General features: G+C 41.1%; 1 protein-coding gene across 6 annotated transcripts in view; it reads right to left on the bottom strand.

Annotated features, from left to right (window-relative positions):
* Positions 1–20,849, bottom strand: part of LDLRAD4 (low density lipoprotein receptor class A domain containing 4) — a 329,265-nt gene that overhangs the window by 157,203 nt on the left and 151,213 nt on the right. For 5 of the 6 annotated variants that reach the window (XM_079783402.1, XM_079783404.1, XM_079783401.1 and 2 more), the window contains one exon: positions 5,548–5,688. The exons of the other annotated variant lie outside the window; for it this stretch is intronic. In XM_079783402.1, coding sequence (XP_079639528.1) covers positions 5,548–5,688 — 141 coding nt within the window. The remainder of the gene's footprint in view (positions 1–5,547; positions 5,689–20,849) is intronic. 6 annotated transcript variants of the gene reach the window in all.

The following is a 20,849-nucleotide window of genomic DNA, read 5'->3' as shown; positions in this document are numbered from 1 at the left end:
AAAGCCACCCAAGTGTCCATCAATAGACGATAAGATAAAGAAGAGCTGGTAAATATATACACTGGAATATTACTCAGCTATAAAAAAAAATAATGAAATCTTATTTGTATCAACATGGATGGACCTAGAGGTTATTATGCTAAGTTAAATAAGTCAGACAGAGAAAGACAAATACCATATGATTTCACTTATATGTGTTACCTAAAAAAAACATAATAAACAAACAAAACAGAGACTGTCTCATAATACAGAGGAAAAACAGATGATTTCCAGATAGGAGGATCTGGGGATCTGGGGATCTGGGTGAAAAAAGTACAAATTGGTAGTTTCAAAATAACTGTGGGGCTGTGAAGTACAGGATAGGGAATATAGTCATTAATACTGTAATAAGCTATGTATGTTGCCAGGTAAGTACTACAATTATCTGGGGGATCACTTCGTAAATTACATAAATGTCTAATCACTATGTTGTGTACCTGAAACTAATAATACTGAACGTCAACTGTAATTGAATATATTTTTAAAAGAGAGAAAGAAGGAATTCCCCCTTTCAGTAGGAATGAGAACTCCCAATTTTCCCTGAATCAGAAATTCCACTGAAGCTGAAAGTAAAAGTTGTCTAATTGACTGGTGGTTTCATGTCAACTTTGGGCTTACTCTTATGGTCTAGTAGCATGGATTTCATAGCAATGATTGCTTAAGGAAAGTCTGTTTTTGCCAACACTTTCAGAGTACACAGCTCTCTGTGTACTTTGGATCCTCAATAATTGCTTCTAGCAAGTCAGGGGATCTCTGCTCTCCCCCACCAAGACATGGTACAGGGTCTTTGAAAATGTGGTAACAGGAAACTCTCTGCTTGATAGGAACAGTGAGGCAGAAAGGGCTGGTAGCAGCAATGTGAGCATCACCCAGGGCCACAGGCAGGCTCTGTAGCTCTCCTCTAAGCATGACCTCGGGCCCCCAGGCAGTCTGTCTCTTTTTAGAGACGAGGGAAGAAGATATAGCGTGACCTACTGGCTTTTCTCTCTGGGCCAACCCACCTTTCCAACTTTATCTCAGGCTGCCTCCAACCCGGGCCTTCAGAATCAAGGCATCCACCCTCCCTCTCCCTGCACGCTGGCTATTCTCTGTCCTGACACTGTCCTCTCCATGACACCCAGGATGCCTCCTGCAAAAAGCCACCAGGACTACCAAGTCCAATCAGAATGATCCTCTCTAAACTCCTAAACCAAGAATTGCTGGAACTGCTTAGTTCTAAATACTCTGTGTTCATTTTCAGGTACCTTTATACCTGTATCTTTCAGTTCCCTGACTTGAGTATCATCACCTTGATAAGAGACTTTTATGTTTTCCTTCATCCCCCACAATGCCTGGCACAATTACTAAAGAAGGCATTTAATTTTATTTTTGTAATAAGCTATGTAAATAAATAATTTTATTTGTATGGTTTGTATTTTTAGTGCTCAAAAGTACAATATTTTGATGCAGCAGTCATGAGAAAAGCTAACAATTTAGGCTAACAGTTCCCTCTTCTGTAAAAAGAAGAATCCAGCAACACTCTTTCTTTGTGAGATAATCAACACCAGCCCAGATGTCCAGGTATGTGCAAAACCCTTTGGGGCTCACCAAAAAAATAAACTAGTCTCAGTCAATAGGTAGCCTGATCATAGTAAAGTAGAGAAGCAAGTGAAACTGTGACTTTAGAATCTAGACAGTCATGGCGTGCCGGGGAGTCTCTCCCATTGGCCAAGATGACACTGGGGGTGGTTCTTACATTGAGTGTGCCAAAAGCTAGCAAGATCATTGGGCAGAGAGAGAAAAGCCCTCCCCTCCCTATGCCTATAAGAACAGCAGGCTTGAGCAGGAAGAGCGATGATCTTTGAGACAGAGAACCATGGGATTATCTTTGAGAAGGGAGTCCGCTGTGCTCCCAGGTGATGTGGTTCCTGAAAACAATCTCTTTCCTTTTGCACCAGCACCTGCCTCATGAGTTTGGCTTTCATTGCCGCAGGTAACCAAACCTAAGGTTTTTTGGTTCAGTTATAAAACCATTTAGTTTAGGGCTTCCATTATCATTAGCATTGCTGACTTCACAAATGGCAGTAACATTTTCTCTCTAGCCTTAATTCATGCTAAATTTCAGAAAATATCAAATGAGAGACAGAGAAGACCAAGACATCTGAGCTATGGCACATGCCCACAGCCAACAGCATGGGCGAAAAACTGGTTCTAGCTCATCTGGAAACCCAGAAGAGTCCACCGTGCTTTATCCTATGTGCAATCAAACAGCAGAACACGGTGTTTCCTCCAGGTGGAAACAACGCATATCCAGCAAACAAATCTTGTTCATATAGAGGAGCAGGGGAGAATCACTATTTGTTTTTCTGGAATGCAACATTTTATGGATAAGTAATCTATACTTCAAGTTCTCAAGGTGGAAAGAAAGGTGAGCTTTCTCATCAGAGTTGGCATTCCATGAAGGGCATATTGTCCATCTGCTGTAGGAAACACATTGGTAGATACATTAAAAGCCACTTATAAATGGAGAGCCTCTAAGCCTCATTACACAGCTATTAATAGGAAGTAAAATATCCTTTATTTACTCGGTACTCTTACACAACAAGGTATGGGGAAGAGAATATACTCATTCAATATTAGATCACCCTCTAGCATCATCAAAGAGCAGAGAAGCTATGCCCTTTCCCAACGGTGCCTGACCATAAAGAACAGACCAGCTACAACAAACTCAGAATGAGTGTCTCAATGTAACAAGCGAGCCTGGCTCCCTCTGGTGCTTGAGAGGATCAGAGGAAAGCAGTGTAAAGGGGGCTGCTGGCTAGATCAGAGCAAGCCACCTTCAGCTCAGAGGCCTTCCCCAGGGGACAGAATAAGTGGGAAACATCCAGACTCTCTGAGAAGGATCTCACCTTTGGACACATGGAAACTCCTGTTACATAAGAAAATGGCTCTGGCATTAAGAGAGATGATACACCTCTCTTGGTCTACCTCCCCAAGAAATGGCCACACAATGAGTGGGGATAATGTGATTGTATAGGCCAGCGGTCGCCAACCTTTCGGACCTCATGGACCACCAGTTGGCAACCACTGGCATAGACTATTCTCTTCATGTATATTATTTCACTTAAATACTCAAAGAATCCTCATATGGCAGAGATTGTTCTCATTTCACAGACAGAGAAACTAAGCCTTAAAGGGGTCCAATCACTTCTGTAAGCGGAAACTTGAACCCAAGTCAACCTGAAGCCACAGCCATGGTCTTGCCTTTTGTCATCCTATCTCCTAGCTCTCCAGTCTTCTTAAAAAAGAGCCCGTTGTAAATAGTCTCCCATTTTAGCTTTAAGGACACAACAAGTTCTATTTATATCTCAACAAAGGAACTAATAATTTGCCAAGAGGATCTTTAGATCCCTCTGTTAAGGCACTCCTGTAGCTGCATGGGCAACACTGAACCATTTATAGATGTAACTGCTTCACCTGGCTCCTAAGCAAAATTAAATATTCACATTTACTTAAAAATTGGTATAACTATCTCAAAATAGGCTTTTAAAACTAGCAAAGAATCCTGATGAGAAAGGGAGGAAGGAAAGGAAAAGGAAGGTGTTCGATACAATAGGAGGACCACAGTGGAAGGACCCTGAACTGAAGGAGATTCAGAGAAACGGTCTGTGAAGTGCCACAGGGCAGAGGGCCAAAGGTTGTGTCTGCTTGCTTTTCACACAGAACTCTTGAATCCAGTCAAGGTACCACACACAGTCCTAAGAGTCTCTCCATAGCTTATCATACATGTGTTTGCTGTTACTCAAGTCTAGAGAAAACAAAACAAGAAAATGCCTTTACATTGCTCTCCTCCTTCTAAGACACTCCCCTCCCCCGCCCCCCGGCTTAAGACTCGCTGACCTACATCAAGAGCTTAGTACTAGCAACTATTCTGTTCTAATTGTTTTACGTGGACCATCCCACCTGATCCTCACAATGCCCATTTTTATGACCCATTGTGCATAAGGCCACAGAGGCACCCGACTGTTGGGTAGGGCCAGGATCCCTGGCTCAAAGCAGGCAGGACAGTCACCTCGGGACCCCCTTCTCTGCAACCAGGCAAGCTGCATTACGCCTAGGACAGTGCTGATGACTGCAAAGACTATTGCACAAAGCATCACCATAGGAAACACGGACCAGATACCAAGAAAGCGCACACCTCACTTTAAATTGTCTTCTGAAGGTACAGAGATGGGACTCTAAGAACACGTCTAAGAAAAGGCAAACTGGTGCAACAGAAAAACTTGAGGAAAACTACTGCACTATTAGACTCTTGGATTTAACAAGCATTATAAGTAGCAGGCTCAAAATTCACCAGGCACAGCCGTTTATTGAGCTTTCCCCCAACGTAACAATATAGGAGGAATAGAGAAAAGTGTGTCTTTTTAAAAATCTCTTCCCATTTCACATTACAGTATCAATATTTATGTAGTCTCCTTTTCATAACAACAATGTTAAAGCTGTAAATAAAAACAAATATCAGAAAACCCCACGAAGAGCATCAGCGCTGTAAACATCCCTCCAGGGCATTCTACACAAAACATTCTCTCACCCTCAACCCACTTCACTGAGCCCAAGGAAACAACAAGCCACTTTTCCTCACAGAAGGCCAGCAGGGTTTCAAAGCTTCCTTCTCTCATCTCTTCATAAAAACCATGAGATAAAAAAGCACAATAAACCACAAACTATAATTTCACCTTTTCAAGTTCAAGAAATGCTCAGCCTTAGCCTTGGGATTCATACATGTAAACACCTCACTTAAGTTGTTTTCCATCCAGTTTTGAATAGAAAAACACATGGTTAGAACTTTTTGGAAAGTCCAATGTAATTCTTTCTATTTTATTATTTTAACACATGATTAATTATGAACTCTCCACATATCTTCCTTTGCTTATTCAAAATTATTTATTTAAAATTCTTTTTAAATTGTTTAAAATTACTCCTTTAAAAAATTCTACAAAACAGATGGGAAGAATACTAAATCAATATTTTATTTCATGGAATCCAGTCAGTGCTTCTAAGTAGCAAAAGTGTATTTCATCATATAGTGCCCCTGGCCATCTCTGAAAATAGAACACATTTCCCACTTTCAAACACACCGTCTTCCTAACCTAAAAGAAAAAGCATTCTGTTTGTGAAAACGCAAATCTCTTTTCTTACCCCCGCAAAAAAACAACATCCTTCCCATTTCCACATCACCCTACCTCCTAGCCCAGTGGTCGGCAAACTGCGGCTCGCGAGCCACATGTGGCTCTTTGGCCCCTTGAGTGTGGCTCTTCCACAAAATACCACGGCCTGGGCGAGTCTATTTTGAAGAAGTGGCGTTAGAAGAAGTTTAAGTTTAAAAAATTTGGCTCTCAAAAGAAATTCAATCGTTGTACTGTCGATATTTGGCTCTGTTGACTAATGAGTTTGCCGACCACTATCCTAGCCATTTCAAAAACACAATCAAACTTAATGATGATGTCAAGGTGAGTAGAAGGGACTTACAGTTGAAGATGCCCGGAGGTGGATGCTCTGTCACCAGGAGACAGTTCTCTTCATCACTGTTGTCCCCACAGTCGTTCTGTTGGTTACAGACCAGTGAACCAAGATACAAGCATTTACCGCTGGTGCAGGTGAATTTGCACTCTGAAAAAGTACAGTGAAAGCATGCAGTAATCAATGCAAGTGTGATACTCTTGAGTTATTTCTTTCTTCCCCATTTGCATTCCATGAGCGTTTGGGAACTCAGTCTACCTGGAGATCCCAGGAAACCGAACTCAGAGAAGGGCTCTCCTAGTAAGGACCTTGCTTCTAGGAAATGCACAGGATAGTGCCCCAGAGGCACTCGAGGGCCTGCCATACATTACTCCCTGCACGTCTCTATCCCACAAAATGAGTAACACAGGGGCTTTCTTCCCAGGACGTGCCAGCAAATGTCATCGTTATGAGGCTCTTATTTTCCTTGAAAAAGTGCGAGGCATTTTTCCATGCCTCCAGTGCTGAGGCTACAGCAGAACTTGGGCGCTCAGGCTTGGTAAACAAAGGCACATACGTTTTATTTTCAACTTGTCACTAGATGATGTGAAGCTCTGAGCAAAATATTTAACCTCTTGCCCTAGCTGGTTTGGCTCAGTGGATAGAGCATTGGCCTGTGGACTGAAAGGTCCCGGGTTTAATTTTGGTCAAGGGCACATGCTCGGGTTGTGGGCTCAATCCCCGATGTGGAGTATGCAGGAGGCAGCCGATCAATGATTCTCTGTGGTCATTGATGTTTCTGTCTCCCTCTCCCTCTTCCCTTCCTTTCTGAAATCAATAGAAGTGTATTGAAGAAAAAAAAGAAAGAAAGAAAAATATATTTAACCTCTCTGGTGTTCATTTATCTCGTGTCTAAGAAAAACCAGGTTTGATACCAGGTTTTATAGTATAAAACATGGGAAATAATATGTGCTCTCTGCTTCCTGAGAAGCATCTATGCCAAGGGACAAATTATAGGATGGAAACCAACCCAAATCCCTGCAGGCCACATTGGACATGGGCTCCCTGAACTCTGTACAAATCAATATCAATATTTGAAAATGGAATTTACCGTTATAAACTTTAAAATAAATTTGTAAACTTAACACATCACTATCAATTTAAGCAATTAAGGATAAAGGAGATTACACAATTACATACATGTGGGCACATAAATGTCTATGTGTATCCTCTCTAATAAAATGGTAATATGCAAATTAACCATCACTCTGCTACATAAGCCACGCCCACCAACCAAGCCACGCCCACCAGCCAATCAGAGCGAGTATGCAAATTAACCCCAATCCAAGATGGCTACAGCCACAGAGAACAAGGTTTCCTAGGTAACAGAGGAAGCCAAGCTTTCTGCCAGCCGTTGCAGGCCTAAGCCTCCACTCAAGCTACAAAGTTTCAATTATAGAAGGTAAACAAATTCAAACAAATGGCGGCAGAATGGAGCTTGAGAGAGCAGGCCAGGGTTGCCGGCGGCAACAGGGGAAGCAAAGCTTTCCGCACACCCTGGCCGGGCCCACCCGCTTAAGGCAACAAAGTTTCAATTGTAGAAGGTGAATTAACTGCCACAGAAATAGCTGCCACCCCAGAGGGAACAGCAGGCTTGGCTCCACTCCAGGCTACAAAGTTTCAATTGTAGAAGGAAAATAAATTCCAGATACCAGGGCCTCCTCTTGGGTTGCCAGGGGGCGTGGCCAGCCTGCAAACCACCACAGGCCCCTCGCTCAGGCCGCCCCATGCCCCAAGGGAACCCCACCCTGATCCGGGATGCCCTTCAGGGCAAACCAGCTGGCCCCCACCCCTGTACCAGGCCTCTATTCTATCTAATAAAAGAGTAATATACAGATTGATCATCACTGCAACACACAATATAGCTGCCTCCATGTGGTCAAAGATCCTGCCCCCATGTGGACACAAGATGGCCACTACAAGATGGCCAGCAGGGGAGGGCAGTTGGGAGGCACCCGGCCTGCAAGGGAGGGCAGTTGTGAGGGACCAGGCCTGCAAGGGAGGGCAGTTGAGAGGGACCAGGCCTGCAAGGGAGGGCAGTTGGAGGTGATCAACCCTGCAGGAGAGGGCAGTTAGGGGTGACCAGGCTGGCAGAGGAGGAAATTGGGGGCAAACAGGCTGGCAGGGGAGCAGTTAAGCATCAACCAGGCTGGCAGTGGAGTGGTTAGGGGGTGATCAGGCTGGCAGGCAGAAGCGGTTAGGGGCAATCAGGAAGGCAGGCAGGCAAGCAGTTGGGAGCCAGCAGTCCTGGATTGTGAGAGGGATGTCCCAGATTGGAGAGGGTACAGGCTGGGCTGAGGGACAACCCCCCGCCGTGCACGAATTTCGTGCACTGGGCTTCTAGTCTTACAATAAATGTCTGTGAGCTTTTTCCTAGGAGCACCCACAGAAGGTGGCAGGATTTGCATAGTCCCAGCTCAGTGGACAGCCAGAAGGAAAAAACTCAGGAAAAGTATCCCAAGACCCAACCCCCCACCCGCCTGAGGCTGACTATCACAGCCTCTTAATTTCTCTTTGATTTTATCTGTTCTAGAATGTGGGTGGCAGGCCTGGATCAAGTCCAAAGTCCTTTTGACTTTAAAATTCTGTTACTAAAATAAAAGGCTGGGCATCAACACTCCAACTATACTAAGGACACATAGGGCTGCAAAGAGAATAACTCTTTACCTATTGTAAAGAGACAGAACTTAAATCCTCAAAAGCACTTATTTCTGTGACCCAGTATGAAACATTACAATTCTCTATTTGTTCACATTCTCTTAAAAGAGTATAGAAAAAGACACCAAGCACAGCCCCTGACCTAGCTTAGAATAACATGTGAGCACAGACTAAATGCACAGCCACAAGTTCATTGCTAGCTGCACCGTACAGTGTGCTGAGTGCGGTCCAGGCCATACGGTAAGAGCGCTGCTGAAACCAAACTCTCTCTTCCCATAAAGTGAAAAGATTAAAATCCAGCTGTTTGAAATCACATTTATGAAGTAACTTTTTTTTAACTTAATGGGAAAAAAGGATGTCAAGAAAAGAATGTATCTTCCTTTCTAAAAGAAAGATTGGAGTTCCAATTAATACCAAACATTAAAAGGACGTCAAGCCAAAAACAGGTATTCCTGAAATTGAAATGTTGATTGGAAAAAAAGGGAATATTAACCTAAACTGAATCAAACTCCAACTAAAAAATTAACCATTGCTGTGGTTTGAAAGAATCTCAGGTTAGATTACCACACTCCAGTTCATGGGGTACTTTTTAAACCAGCAGGGAAATGTAATGGCATTTCCACACCTGACTCATTTCAACTTGTTCAAGAGAGATCCAGTCTAGAGTCACAACATATTTTTAAGGAAATGAATTATGAGATTCATTAATTCACATAATCAGTATTTTAGCCCCTTCTACATTATGTGCCAGGTAGTAAGACATGAAAACACAAAGATGAAAGAACAAGTCCTCTTCAAAGGCCTTACAATATGAATTTTTAAAAAATGTGAGCAGTGACTGATATATTTGCTAACTCCTTCCAAGGACTAATTTCCCTTCTATATATCCTTCACATCTAGAGTGCTGCCCAGCAAGGAACAGGCACATGGTGAATCACATATCTGTTGAATAAATGAATTATCTAATCCAAGCCTCATAAGAACCCTGTGAAATGATTAGGATAGATATTCCTATTCTCATCTTATAGATGAGAATATTAAGATGCAGAGATTAAGCCAGCCAGCGTGGCTCAGTGGTTAAGTATCTACCTATGAACCAGGAGGTCAGGGTCTGATTCCCGATCGACACATGGCCAGGTTTCGGGCTCGATCTCCAGTAGGGTGGGTGCAGGAGGCAGCCGATCAATGATTCTCTCTCATCATTGATGTTTCTGTATCTCCTTTTCCCTTCCTTTCTGAAATCAATAAAGATATATTTTTTTAAAAGATGCAGAGATTAAGTAACCACCTATAACTAAACTGCTAATAAATGGCAAAATCCAGATGAGTGTCCAAATTCTCTGCCTCTTTTCTCAGGCTCTGCCCACAGTTGCCTCTCAGTGTCCAAACCTGCTTTCATAAATGTCTAAGATTCATTTGTAATGAGGATGCCCATTAATGTAACAAAGTTCTCAAAAGAGTTAGTTATTGTAAGCAGGCTTACTATTAGTTAGGACACATTAACAAGGCATATGCTACTGATTTGCTCAGAAAGCTCTTACTCCTTAGACAATGGAAATATCAACATCAACCCGTTGAATTTCAAATTCCTAAAATCTAAATCTTCTCAACCATGATCATTAGCTGAATATCAAACTAAAGGTCTCTCTGTTACATTGTCCCTAGAATCAAAGTTACTAGACTGAAATTTTGAATCTATCAACTTCTTGATGTGATATAGAAAATACTGGAAAATTGCTATAAATTAACTGGTGAAGATTAATACTAAAGCTAGAATAAAATTTCAGACCAGAGTGAAATGTCTGTCCAAGTTAACATGAGTGGTTAATGTGCCAGTTAATGTTGATAGAGGCAGGTTCCAACTTGATCTGTCTCACCCTGCAAGGCCATCTCTACCACAGGTTGCTATTCAAAAGCCCAGTACATTCAGCCAGTGCATTCAGACATGAGAGGATGGTCCTCTAATAACTAAATTATTGTGATCTTTCAAACAAACTAAGAACCCTAGATGAGAGGATCTAACTGGGTCTGCATATTGGAATCACCTGGGCATCTTTCAACACTACGGGTACCTAAGCTCCAGCCCTGGCCACTGGCTCTCCCTAAGCTGAGGTACAGCGTGGGCAGTGGGGATTTCTAGAGATCCTTAGAATGCTTCTGATGGGCAGCCAAGATGGAGAACAACTGCCTAGAGAGAAGTACATAACTCACTTACAGGAAGCCCTCTCTATAACTAACAATATTTTATTGGAATGCTTAGTTGGTATTTGCTAATTTACTAAAAAAGAAAAACCAAAACAAAATAGAAACTAAGGTATAATCTCTTTTAAAAATATATATCTTTTTATTTATTTCAGAGAGGAAGGGAGAGGGAGAGACAGAAACATCAACGATGAGAGAGAATCATTGATCAGCTGCCCCTGCACACCCCACACTGGAGATCGAGCCCGCAACCCGGGCATGTGCCCTGGCCGGGAATTGAACCGTTACCTCCTGGTTCATAGGTTGTCACTCAACCACTGAGCCATGACGGCTGGGCTAAAGTATAATCTCTTAAAATGAGTGGTATTTTGATGATTCCTGGATATAAAACCTGGTTGCTACAGCTCTGTACTGTCAACGGGATACTTCAAAAACTTTGGGCCCTAACCGGTTTGGCTCAGTGGATAGAGCGTCAGCCTGTGGACTGAAGGGTCCCAGGTTCAATTCTGGTCAAGGGCATGTACCTTGGTTGCAGGCACATCCCCGGTAGGGGGTGTAGAGGAGGCAGCTGATAGATGTTTCTCTCTCATTGATGTTTCTAACTCTCTATCCCTCTCCCTTCCTCTCTGCAAACAAATCAATAAAATATATTTTTTTAAAAACTTTGGGACCCCAAAACTACATTTGACACGCTAGAGACAGGAAACATCCTCAATGAAGTAAAACACAAGTCAGCGAAAGAAAATAGAATAAAAAAAAGTTTTCTTATTATATTTTGTCCATTATTGTGGAATTTGTTGAGTATTTCTGCCAAGCCAGAAGATGAAGGAAATCAAAGGTTGTTAAATACTAGAAACATTTTGGCTGCAAATTCGTGGCGATTTCAGGTGTATAATATTGGAATGAAATACAAAATGAACAACTCAGGAACCGGTTTTTCCTTCAAGAGCTATAGATTTTATTTTTAAAATTGTAATATTTAAATAACTTTTTTAAAAGTCAGGACCTTCTAAATGAAGAAAATGGCATTTCTTTCTATCATGATTCTCTATGTGATATTCGATGAAAAAAAAAAAGAATCAACAATAGATTTACTCTTGGTAATAAAGAATTTTCTCCAAATTTGGGGTCTTCTTTAACTTCAGTGATGAATTTCAGTGACTTTGAATTGTTATAGATTCATAAAATTCTCAGCATTAGCTGAGAGGGCCCTAGAGACAGAGTGGTCCAACCTTTCATGTCAGGGATGAGGGAAGAGTCCAGAGGGAATGTCCTGACTTACCCAAAGCTGGAGAACAAATTCCCTGTAATGGATCATAAAATCCAAGACTTCTAACAAATTGGGAGAAAAAAAATCCTGTTGTCCTAAATGTCATTCTAATTATGTACAAACTATTATTAACCAGTTGGAGTATACTATGTGAGAGAGGAGAAAGGAAAAGAATGATTAAGAGTAAGAAAATCTGCCCTGCCTGGTGTGCCTCAGGTGGTTGGAGAGCTGTCCTGGTCACCCAAAGGTTGTGGGTTGATTCCTGGTCAGGGCACATACCCAGGTGGTGGGTTCGATCCACGGTCGGGGAGCATATGGAAGACAACCAATGGATGTTTCTCTCTCTCTCCTCCTCCCTTCCAATCTCTCTAAAATTAATAAAAACATATCCTCAGGTGAGGATTAAAAAAAAAAGGAATAAGAGAATTTTCCAATATTTTGTTACCTTTAAAAACAGCCACTTAATAGTCCTGAAGCACCCCGTCCCGCCCCCACCCACCCCCGAAAAAAAAGGAATATCTTAAGGTGTTTTGTGAATTCAAAACTTTCATACAAAAAACCATGAAAACATTTGAAGGACAAGTAGCTCAACAATTTGAATATTCTAAACCTAATCCTAGACAGGATTAAAAAATAAATGTTCAATCTTGACTTCCGGGAGAACAAATCTGCATCTGAGAGACCAGAATTAATCCACTTGGTAGAATCAACATTTTATTAGTTAAAAGGCATAAAAAGTACTTGAAAGTCACTAAAAGAGTAGATCTTAAATGTTCTTCCCACAGAAAAAAGAAATAGTAATTAGGTGGCATGATGCAGGTTTTAGCTAATGTTATGGTGGTCATCACTGTACAATATATAAGTGTATCAAATTAACATGTACACCTTAAACTTACACATGTTGTTATATGTCAATTATATCACAATAAAGAGTGTGTGGTGAGGGAGGGAGCCAACAAATAGTTGTTCTCAATTTTTCCTACACTCTTTTTAAAGCCTTAGTTTTCACAGATATGATCTCAGTCACAAAATAAAGACCTGTATAGAGTATCACATCACAACTGTAAAATCAGCCATTTTGTGAATTGGCAGACTAGTCTACCACAGCTATTTTTGTTAAAATTCATACAGCAACATCGACTCATTCAGTTCACACTTCTATCATTCACCAACCTCAAAATTGAGATCCTGGCTCCAACATTTCTGACATTAAAACCTAAAACCTACTCTCAGTAATGTACGTACATTGTGAATAACAAAGAAATTAAACTTAGCAATTAACAACCTGTAAGTAAAGAATAGGTTTCTAAAATTAAGATGAATAACTTTACTATAACCAAGGTAAGTTTACATTTCTTAGTGTAGAAATAATATTTTCACTGATTTATATATATATACTGCTTACTCGCCTGCAAGATACAAGATTACCTATCATAAAAGTAAAGTTCAATAAAAATGGGAAACTGATTAAAACATAAAAATCATGAACCTACAAATGCAGGGAAGAGGCAGTGTTGTGGGATGGAGGGACTGAGCAGAAAAGAAAAGAAGGAGAACTCATGAACACAGACAACAATGTGGAGATTGCGGGGCAGGTGATGGGGAAAATAAAATAATAAGGTAATTATGAATAGGTTAAAAAAAGAAAGAAAGAAAGAAATGCAGGGGAAAGGAGAAACACTTTGTGACGGAAGAGAGTTCTAATAACTGGTCACTAAACGGAACTCCAAGCAAATGAGCTGCCAGGGAGACAAGGAACCCAGAGGCTTGGTGGTGGGCCCTCACTGGCCCATAGTAGTAGGCATTCCAATGAATCAGAAAGAGAGAAAGATAAATATCACATGATCTCACTCATTTATGGAATATAATGAACAACATAAACTGATGAACAAAAATAGATCCAGAGACAGAGAAACATCGATCAGACCATCAAACCTCAGAGGGAAGGTACGGGAGGGTGGGGGTAAGGAGGAGAGATCAACCAAAGGACTTGTATGCATGGATATAAGCCTAACCAATGGACACAGACAACAGGGGGGTGAAGGCATGAGTTGGAGGGAGGGGGGGGGGGTAATGGGGGAATAAGGACACATATGTAACACCTTAATCAATAAAGAAATTTAAAAAAAAAGTTGTGGAAATTAAAAAAAAAAAAGAGCCTTTCCTCTTGATTCTCAGAATTCAGAGGACCTGTCACTCTTTTTATCAAAGGGTGCAGTACAATAACATGAAGGCTATCTTAGATACCAATGTTATCAAAAAAGGAAGAGGGCTCCCCAGATATCTTCCATTTCAGCCTTCAGTGAGGTTGGAATACTGGAGTCATCTTTCTATGAAAGGATCCAGAATTACAGTATCCAGAAAGTAGTGATTTAGCAAATTATGAAGATAAAGTTTTGAAAATCTTCAGAAATGGAAGATGAATACTTAAAGCTATTCTTCTCAAATGTCAGCTTTGACAACATATGAATGGCATAAGGATGATATATGCACGTTCTCCTACAGAATTTTTCAATGTAAGAAATACATTTTGAGTAATCTGTAAAAGACTTAATATCTCACATATTATCAGCATTGATCTCCTTAGAAATCTGAGGAGAGATCTGCAGAAGTTGTGTGGGCTCCACCTAACGTCACACAGCGATCTGCATGGCATGCTGGGAGTCGCACTTGAAGACACTGCATCACTAATGATGCTCTCCCATCACTCAAAGAGGAGATTGACTTTCCTGGTCATAAATTTGGAACAAAAGGGAATTTAATTTGAAGGTTTATATTCTGTATAATGAATTAAGTTACCCCGCGAGCATTTAATCAAAGTCATATCTTAAGTGGTGCTATGAAATACTTGTCCTTCAGAAAGATGAATATGACATGATAAAAGGATATTTTCCCATTTAATAAGATTAACATAGAAGAGCCTCCCATTGAAGATAGTAATAAAAAAATTTAAAAACTCAATCCATTTTATGACATGGCTTATTGCTCCCATTGTGGTGCTGATTTGGGTTCTGAAAATATTTTAATATGTCTGAAATTCTCTGAGAACCATAAGTGAAAAAGTCCAAGGTACTTTCAGACTTTAGACTTTAAGTGTTAAAACTACCCTTTATAGCAGCTTTAAAAACTGCCCAACTTTCATCAACACACCACCAGGCATTTTAAAATTCAGTAAAGTCCTTTCGGACTTGAATTAGAAAAATAGCAGTTTCTTTACTATGTTTAAAGCCAATGAATGAATAACTTTGAGCCCAAGGACTAATACACGCGGACATTTTTTAAAATGTGTGTGTATGAAAGGTCCAAGGTCAATGGGTTTGTACAAAGGAAAAGAAACACCCGTGTAACCAGCACATTGGTCAAGATACAGAAAGACACACAGAGAGGTGGGGGGATGTTTCCTGGGGCGTTCCAGCTTTCACGTTAACAGAACGCCGCTCCCTGCTATGGGAAAGCAAGACTGAGGGGCCAGGCATCCAGTCGTGAAGGGCCTTGTATGCCTTGCTGAGGACTGTTAGTGGCTCTCCATATTCTATAGGTTTTAAACAAATGTATTTGAATGTAATAGTAACCGGACAGTATCGAGCATTTAATATGCATTCATCAAGACTACTCCGTGAGTTGGCTACACTGAGTAAGCAGCATAAATCACAAAACCCAATGAGAGTTGTAAGTTATCTACTAACAGATAGCCTCTCCGTGAGCAGCTGAGGTAAAGAGGTTATGAGGCCCATAAATGGATGCACTGGTGTTTTACCGCACAAAACTGGGCCCCCACGTGGGCACCACAGGGGTGAAAAGATGACTTTTTTTTTAAACTTTTAATTTTGTCCTTATCTCTTAACTACTCTTTCAGTTTTGTTTTCATGCACATCTGGATTATTTTTCAGATATATTTTCCACTACAAAAATGTTCCATTTAATTCTATCTACTTTGCTGCTAAAGTCTTCATCAATGTAGTTACCCAGGCCTCATCTTACTAGACTGCTTATGACACAACATTCATTAAATCTTTGTTAAATAAACCAATGAATAGAAGTAAAACCTTGTTGGGTGGTTCTTATAGGCACCACTATTAACTACTAATATTCTTTGAGCAAAGAACTTTTTCTCTAACTGAACAAATAGCCTGACGAGGTAAACTAGAAACAGAAAGAAAACTCGAATATATTATTAGCAAATTACATATAAGATTTTTAAGACAAATAACTAGTTAAAATTATTAGCCAAAATAGTTTTTTAATTACCTGTGGCCTTCATGTATGAAATCATTCTCTCTCTCGTCTTCAATGTCATAAATATTTAGGCTTTTCCATCTGTCCCTCCCACTCATTTGGCCTAATTCCTAAATCACAATGATCTCTCTCAGTGCAGCCACCATGTGTTTTAGAGAGAAACCCCACTGTCTGGCTAAAGCATTGGACTGTTTATTCTGGGAACAGCCAGCTCCTTCCCTCACAGCTTCAAGCGCCCTGAGAACTGGGTATGGACACTGAGTTCTCCACCTGTCTTATATTTTAATGTCTGCAAACAAGCCTGGGAGCCAGGTAGCAAGGCAAGTATTTACTGATTCATGCTGTTGCTGACCCAGTCTTGTCCTCAAGTTGATCACAGCTAGTTATTTTTTCCTATTTGGAGAAGTGTGTGTGTGTGTGTGTGTGTGTGTGTGTGTGTGTGTGTGTGTGTGTGTGTTTTGTTGTTGTTTTGTTTTTTTGTGGGTTTTTGTTTTTGTTAATCCTCACTCAAGGATACTTTTCCATCGATCTTTTAGAGAGAGTGGAACAGAGAGGGGAAGACAGAGAAACATCCATGTGAAAGAAACACATCAACTGGTTGCCTCCTGCATGTGCCCGACCAGGGCCCAGGCTGGGAGGAGCCTGCAACCAAGGTGTGTGCCCTTGACCAGAATTGAACCTGGGACCCTTTGGTCCGCAGGCTGACGCTCTATCCACTGAGCCAAACCAGCTAGGGCCTGCCTAAGTTTCTTGCCTTGAGCCTTCCATGGCTGCCTGCTTGGGAGTCTCCACTGTCACACACACTCTTTATAAAATGTCCCTTCTTGAAAAGGTTTACCTTCTGCGACTTCTATAAAAATCAAACCTCAAAGTGTGACAGGGAGCCAGCTACATAAACTCCTGTGTTCCCTGTCTCCTTTAGCCAACCACACGGAAATTTTGAGATGGTATCTTTATGCTTTTTTAATGGATATTAGGATGTTCTACTGTAAGGCGAATGTTCCTTGCCCCAAACAAGGAAGGATCGCTACCTATTTTTTTGTCTTACTTCTCCACTGGTTCTTTAGAAGCCCTTCTTTGCACCCTCCAATAAGCTTCCCACGTTAAGCCCTATTCAGCCCTACTGTCATCCAGAATAAGCTGATGGTCTCACCATTCACACCCTTGAACATGGTGCCACATCCAGACAAGTCTCAAAGCTCCCTCACAACACAGATGGCCCTAGAGACACTACGGGATGTTGGCAGACAGAGCCGTCTCTTCATCTCTTAGAGGGAGAGCTTCAGATACTTAAAATAATGGCGTTTGGTTTCCGCAACTAATCAAATTTGAGAGCAGGAATCAATGTGGGCGAAAAGCCATTCCCATGTATTCCTTACAATGCTATACGCTAGAGGGAGGAAAGATAGAGAGGCCTTCTTGGTTATCAGCAGGAGGCTCACACTGATCTAGGACCAATCCTGCTTTGGGCAGGAGAGATGTAGGACCCTCTAGCCCTGCATTCCACTTCCATCCATGGTCACTGTTTTGTTAGAGAAAATGACATATTTCTGAAACCTAGACCAGGTTAGAATCTCAAGTTCCACAAGGAAAAAAAAATTTTTTTTTGCCCTAAACATGCTCATTTAGGTCTTCATGAAGAATAGTACCTTGGGCTAATTAAGAATTTCCTGAATTCCTTTGCCTATCTAGCCAATAACCAAAAAGAGACTATTTCTGCCAAACCTTAATTTGATTATAAGCAGGACCAGGGTCTTAAAACCCATCCTCCTCAATGGAACATGAGCTGATAAAATTTTTATCTTCTGAAATTAACAATTCCTCTTTCTGCTCAATTCTTCCCAGAGGGTACCCCCAGTTGGGAGCTTGCTCCATGTGTGGTATGACCTGATGACCCAGCACCACCCTGATGGGCACAGTGGTCACCAGGGGACAAATGACCACTATGGAAAACTCATGTTTGCCTTTAATGCTGAAGTTAACCCCCTTTTATTTTGTTCTGTCATTAGTGGAGATAGAAGTAACTGGCCTAACTTAAATAACCATCCTCGAACATGCTGCTGAGGTTACTCTTTAGCTTTCTCATCTCCAAATTCTAACTTGCTATATTTATCCACAGTACTGAAGGAGTAAATACACTAAATGGACATGGAGTTGAGTTCTTATTCTATTTCATAGCCAAAAGGGGAGGTTTTCTCAGTACTATTTCTGTAAACAAATTTCTAAAACAACAATAATAATTAAAATAGAGACAAATGTGACATAGAATCTGAGTCTTAAAACACACACTAAAACCAAATTCACAAAAAATACAAACCAAAGTAATTTTTCTTTATATTCAAATATAACAAAGCCACCCTATTTAAAATGTAACCCTCCATACCCATGTCCAAGACTCCCTATTTACATTCCTTGCTTACTTATTTCTATAGCACTTAACTTTTAATAAATCATAAAATTAACTTTTTGTTTTGTTTACTGTCTCCTATCACTGGATTGTAAGTTCACCTAAATGTCCGGAATTTTTACAGAATTGTTTCTTTCCTGAGGACTAGAACAATATCTGGCATGTAACAGGTTCTCAAAAAGTATTTGCTGAATGAAGAAAAGTTTATTCTATAAATTGTTATTTCTAAATCACACGCAAATACCATGCCATTCTTCTACTTGACATCCTTCAACAGATTTCCATCACCTTCAGAATATAGTCCATGTTACGTAAGCATATTCAGATTCTTCCTCCTAATGTGGTCCTGACCATCTTTCCCACCTTATTTCCCAACTCCTCTATATATCACGCTGGAAGCCTTACACACCAAAACATTCTCAAGCACACACGACTTCCCATCATTGTGCCTTGATGCACACTATTTCTCCTGTCTGCAGAGACTTGCCCCTCCTTACTTGACAAATGCCTACTGACCTTTCTGCATTTAAAAGAAAGTGTCATGTCTGTAAAGCCTTCCCCATCCTTTCCATTCCCATCCACAATTAAATATTGCTGCTTCTATGTTCCCATGGCAACCTGTGCATCTCTCCAGTACAGCACTTGTCACGTTGCTGTCATTATTTGTCTGTCTCGCCCACTGGTGAGATCTCTTGAGCTCAGAACACGTGACAGATTTGTATGCCCAGTGTCTAGCATAGTAGGTGATTAATAATTGCTTCCACTAAAATTGAATCAAAAACATTGGGAGGAGGGGAAGAGAGAAGTGCAGTTTGGGGTTCAGTTTTTTCTTCCACTTACAAATGAAGTCTGCTTCATTTGCTTTCACCACACACTATCTACACAGATATACAAGCTAGAGAGAAAGATGTAAAAAGAACAGTACATGCTTCACTATACTGGTTCTAGGTTGAGCCAGAAGGGCCCATTTGCCTTTGTTAATTCAAACTATTAAGGCTGAGTATGTCAGACAAACTAGTCTCTACTACCTGTCCAAATTAGGAAGCAGTAAACACTAGAAGATAATTACGTGTAGGTATTTGTCACACAGAGAAAGTTATACAAAGGAGTTGTAAAATGCCGATGATCACAGGCTTCCTATGAGACAAAGGACACATGAGAGGGAACCACATGAACAGGACTTTCTACAGCTCTTCATGTCCACACATTAGAAACAGCCACCAAGAACTCCTGTAGATACATGTGTGTGGGTCAGCAAAAAGAAATGCAGACAGAGAAGTGCATGTGAATACTCACGGACACAGCCTCTCAGATCATTGAAGCAGGTGAGTCGGAGCTGAATGGGAAATGTAGTAAATAAGGCTTTTCCTAAGTCTCCTTCAAATCAGAAACTTGTTTCAGCAAATGCCAAAAATCGCCAGAGTTCTAGACCAATGGTGACTCATTATGCTTACACCAATATCAACGACATTATTAAAAAAAGGCTTCTGGACACCAATAGCATGATAGGCATTTGCTTATCAATCCTGAATAGTAGGTAAAATTATGCCAAGCCAGTGAAAACGGCTGCGATCAACCAGGGGGTTTGCTCAACTCCTCAGGCTGCTACTAATAACTCCAGAGCCACACTCTTTTTCCAGAGTAATCTTTTAACTTCTGGTTAGTGGAGGCCATGTTACCAAGGTTGGGCTGCAAGCACCTGCAGCCCACAGTCTTGCACGAGCCAATCAAAAGAGAAATGTGAACCTGTTATAGCTAGGACAGTTGTACCTACAGCATACTCTTCTGGTGCGTGGCTGGGGGAAACAGGAAAAGAGGGGGGGAAAGAGATATATTCCTGGTGACAAATCAGCAAGCATAGTTTTTTACTTCTTTTTTATTGTTGTTTTTAACAAACACATTTGCAGCATTATGTAATGTCTCTATTTGCAAGTGGCAATTAGTAAGGACTTACTAGGCTAGAGAAACAGAATATTGCTTTGGATTTTAGAACTTGAAGGCCTGAGCTCTTTTTCTAACTGTGGTTCTCCCCTCACCGTCCGTGGTATGAGCCCCACAGGACCAGGGTGCTGAAGTACTTTTCCATAATAAGGAATGGTCAATGAATAAAGGAACGATGAAATAATGAAATGAATTAAGAAAACACACATTGGCAAAAAGTTGCTATTTAGTGATGCATAGTGATGGATGAGGAATGTGTTCATCACAACAGAAATTAAATGTATTCAGTCTACAATGAGCTTCAAAAGTATGGGTCAGCCATTCTGTTGGAACCCATTGGTTACCTTACTGCCTGGACCCTCGATCAGAGACGTTTTAAGCCATTAGCATGTGTGGAGGCCACCAGGCTGGGAGCAATATGCACGGCCTGATGCTGCCGCTGTGGTGTGAGCTTCTCCGTGCCCACAGCCTCCAGCCCCTGCCCACCAGCAGGCTTGCTCTACTGTGCTCTGCAGAATGCGCTTTGCCTGCAGCTGACCCAGCTCACGTCAATATCGG

The sequence above is a fragment of the Cnephaeus nilssonii genome (genome assembly GCF_951640355.1).
Source record: "Cnephaeus nilssonii genome assembly, chromosome: 11".
Taxonomy (NCBI): Eukaryota; Metazoa; Chordata; class Mammalia; order Chiroptera; family Vespertilionidae; genus Cnephaeus; species Cnephaeus nilssonii.
This window is presented reverse-complemented; position numbering and strand designations above follow the sequence as displayed.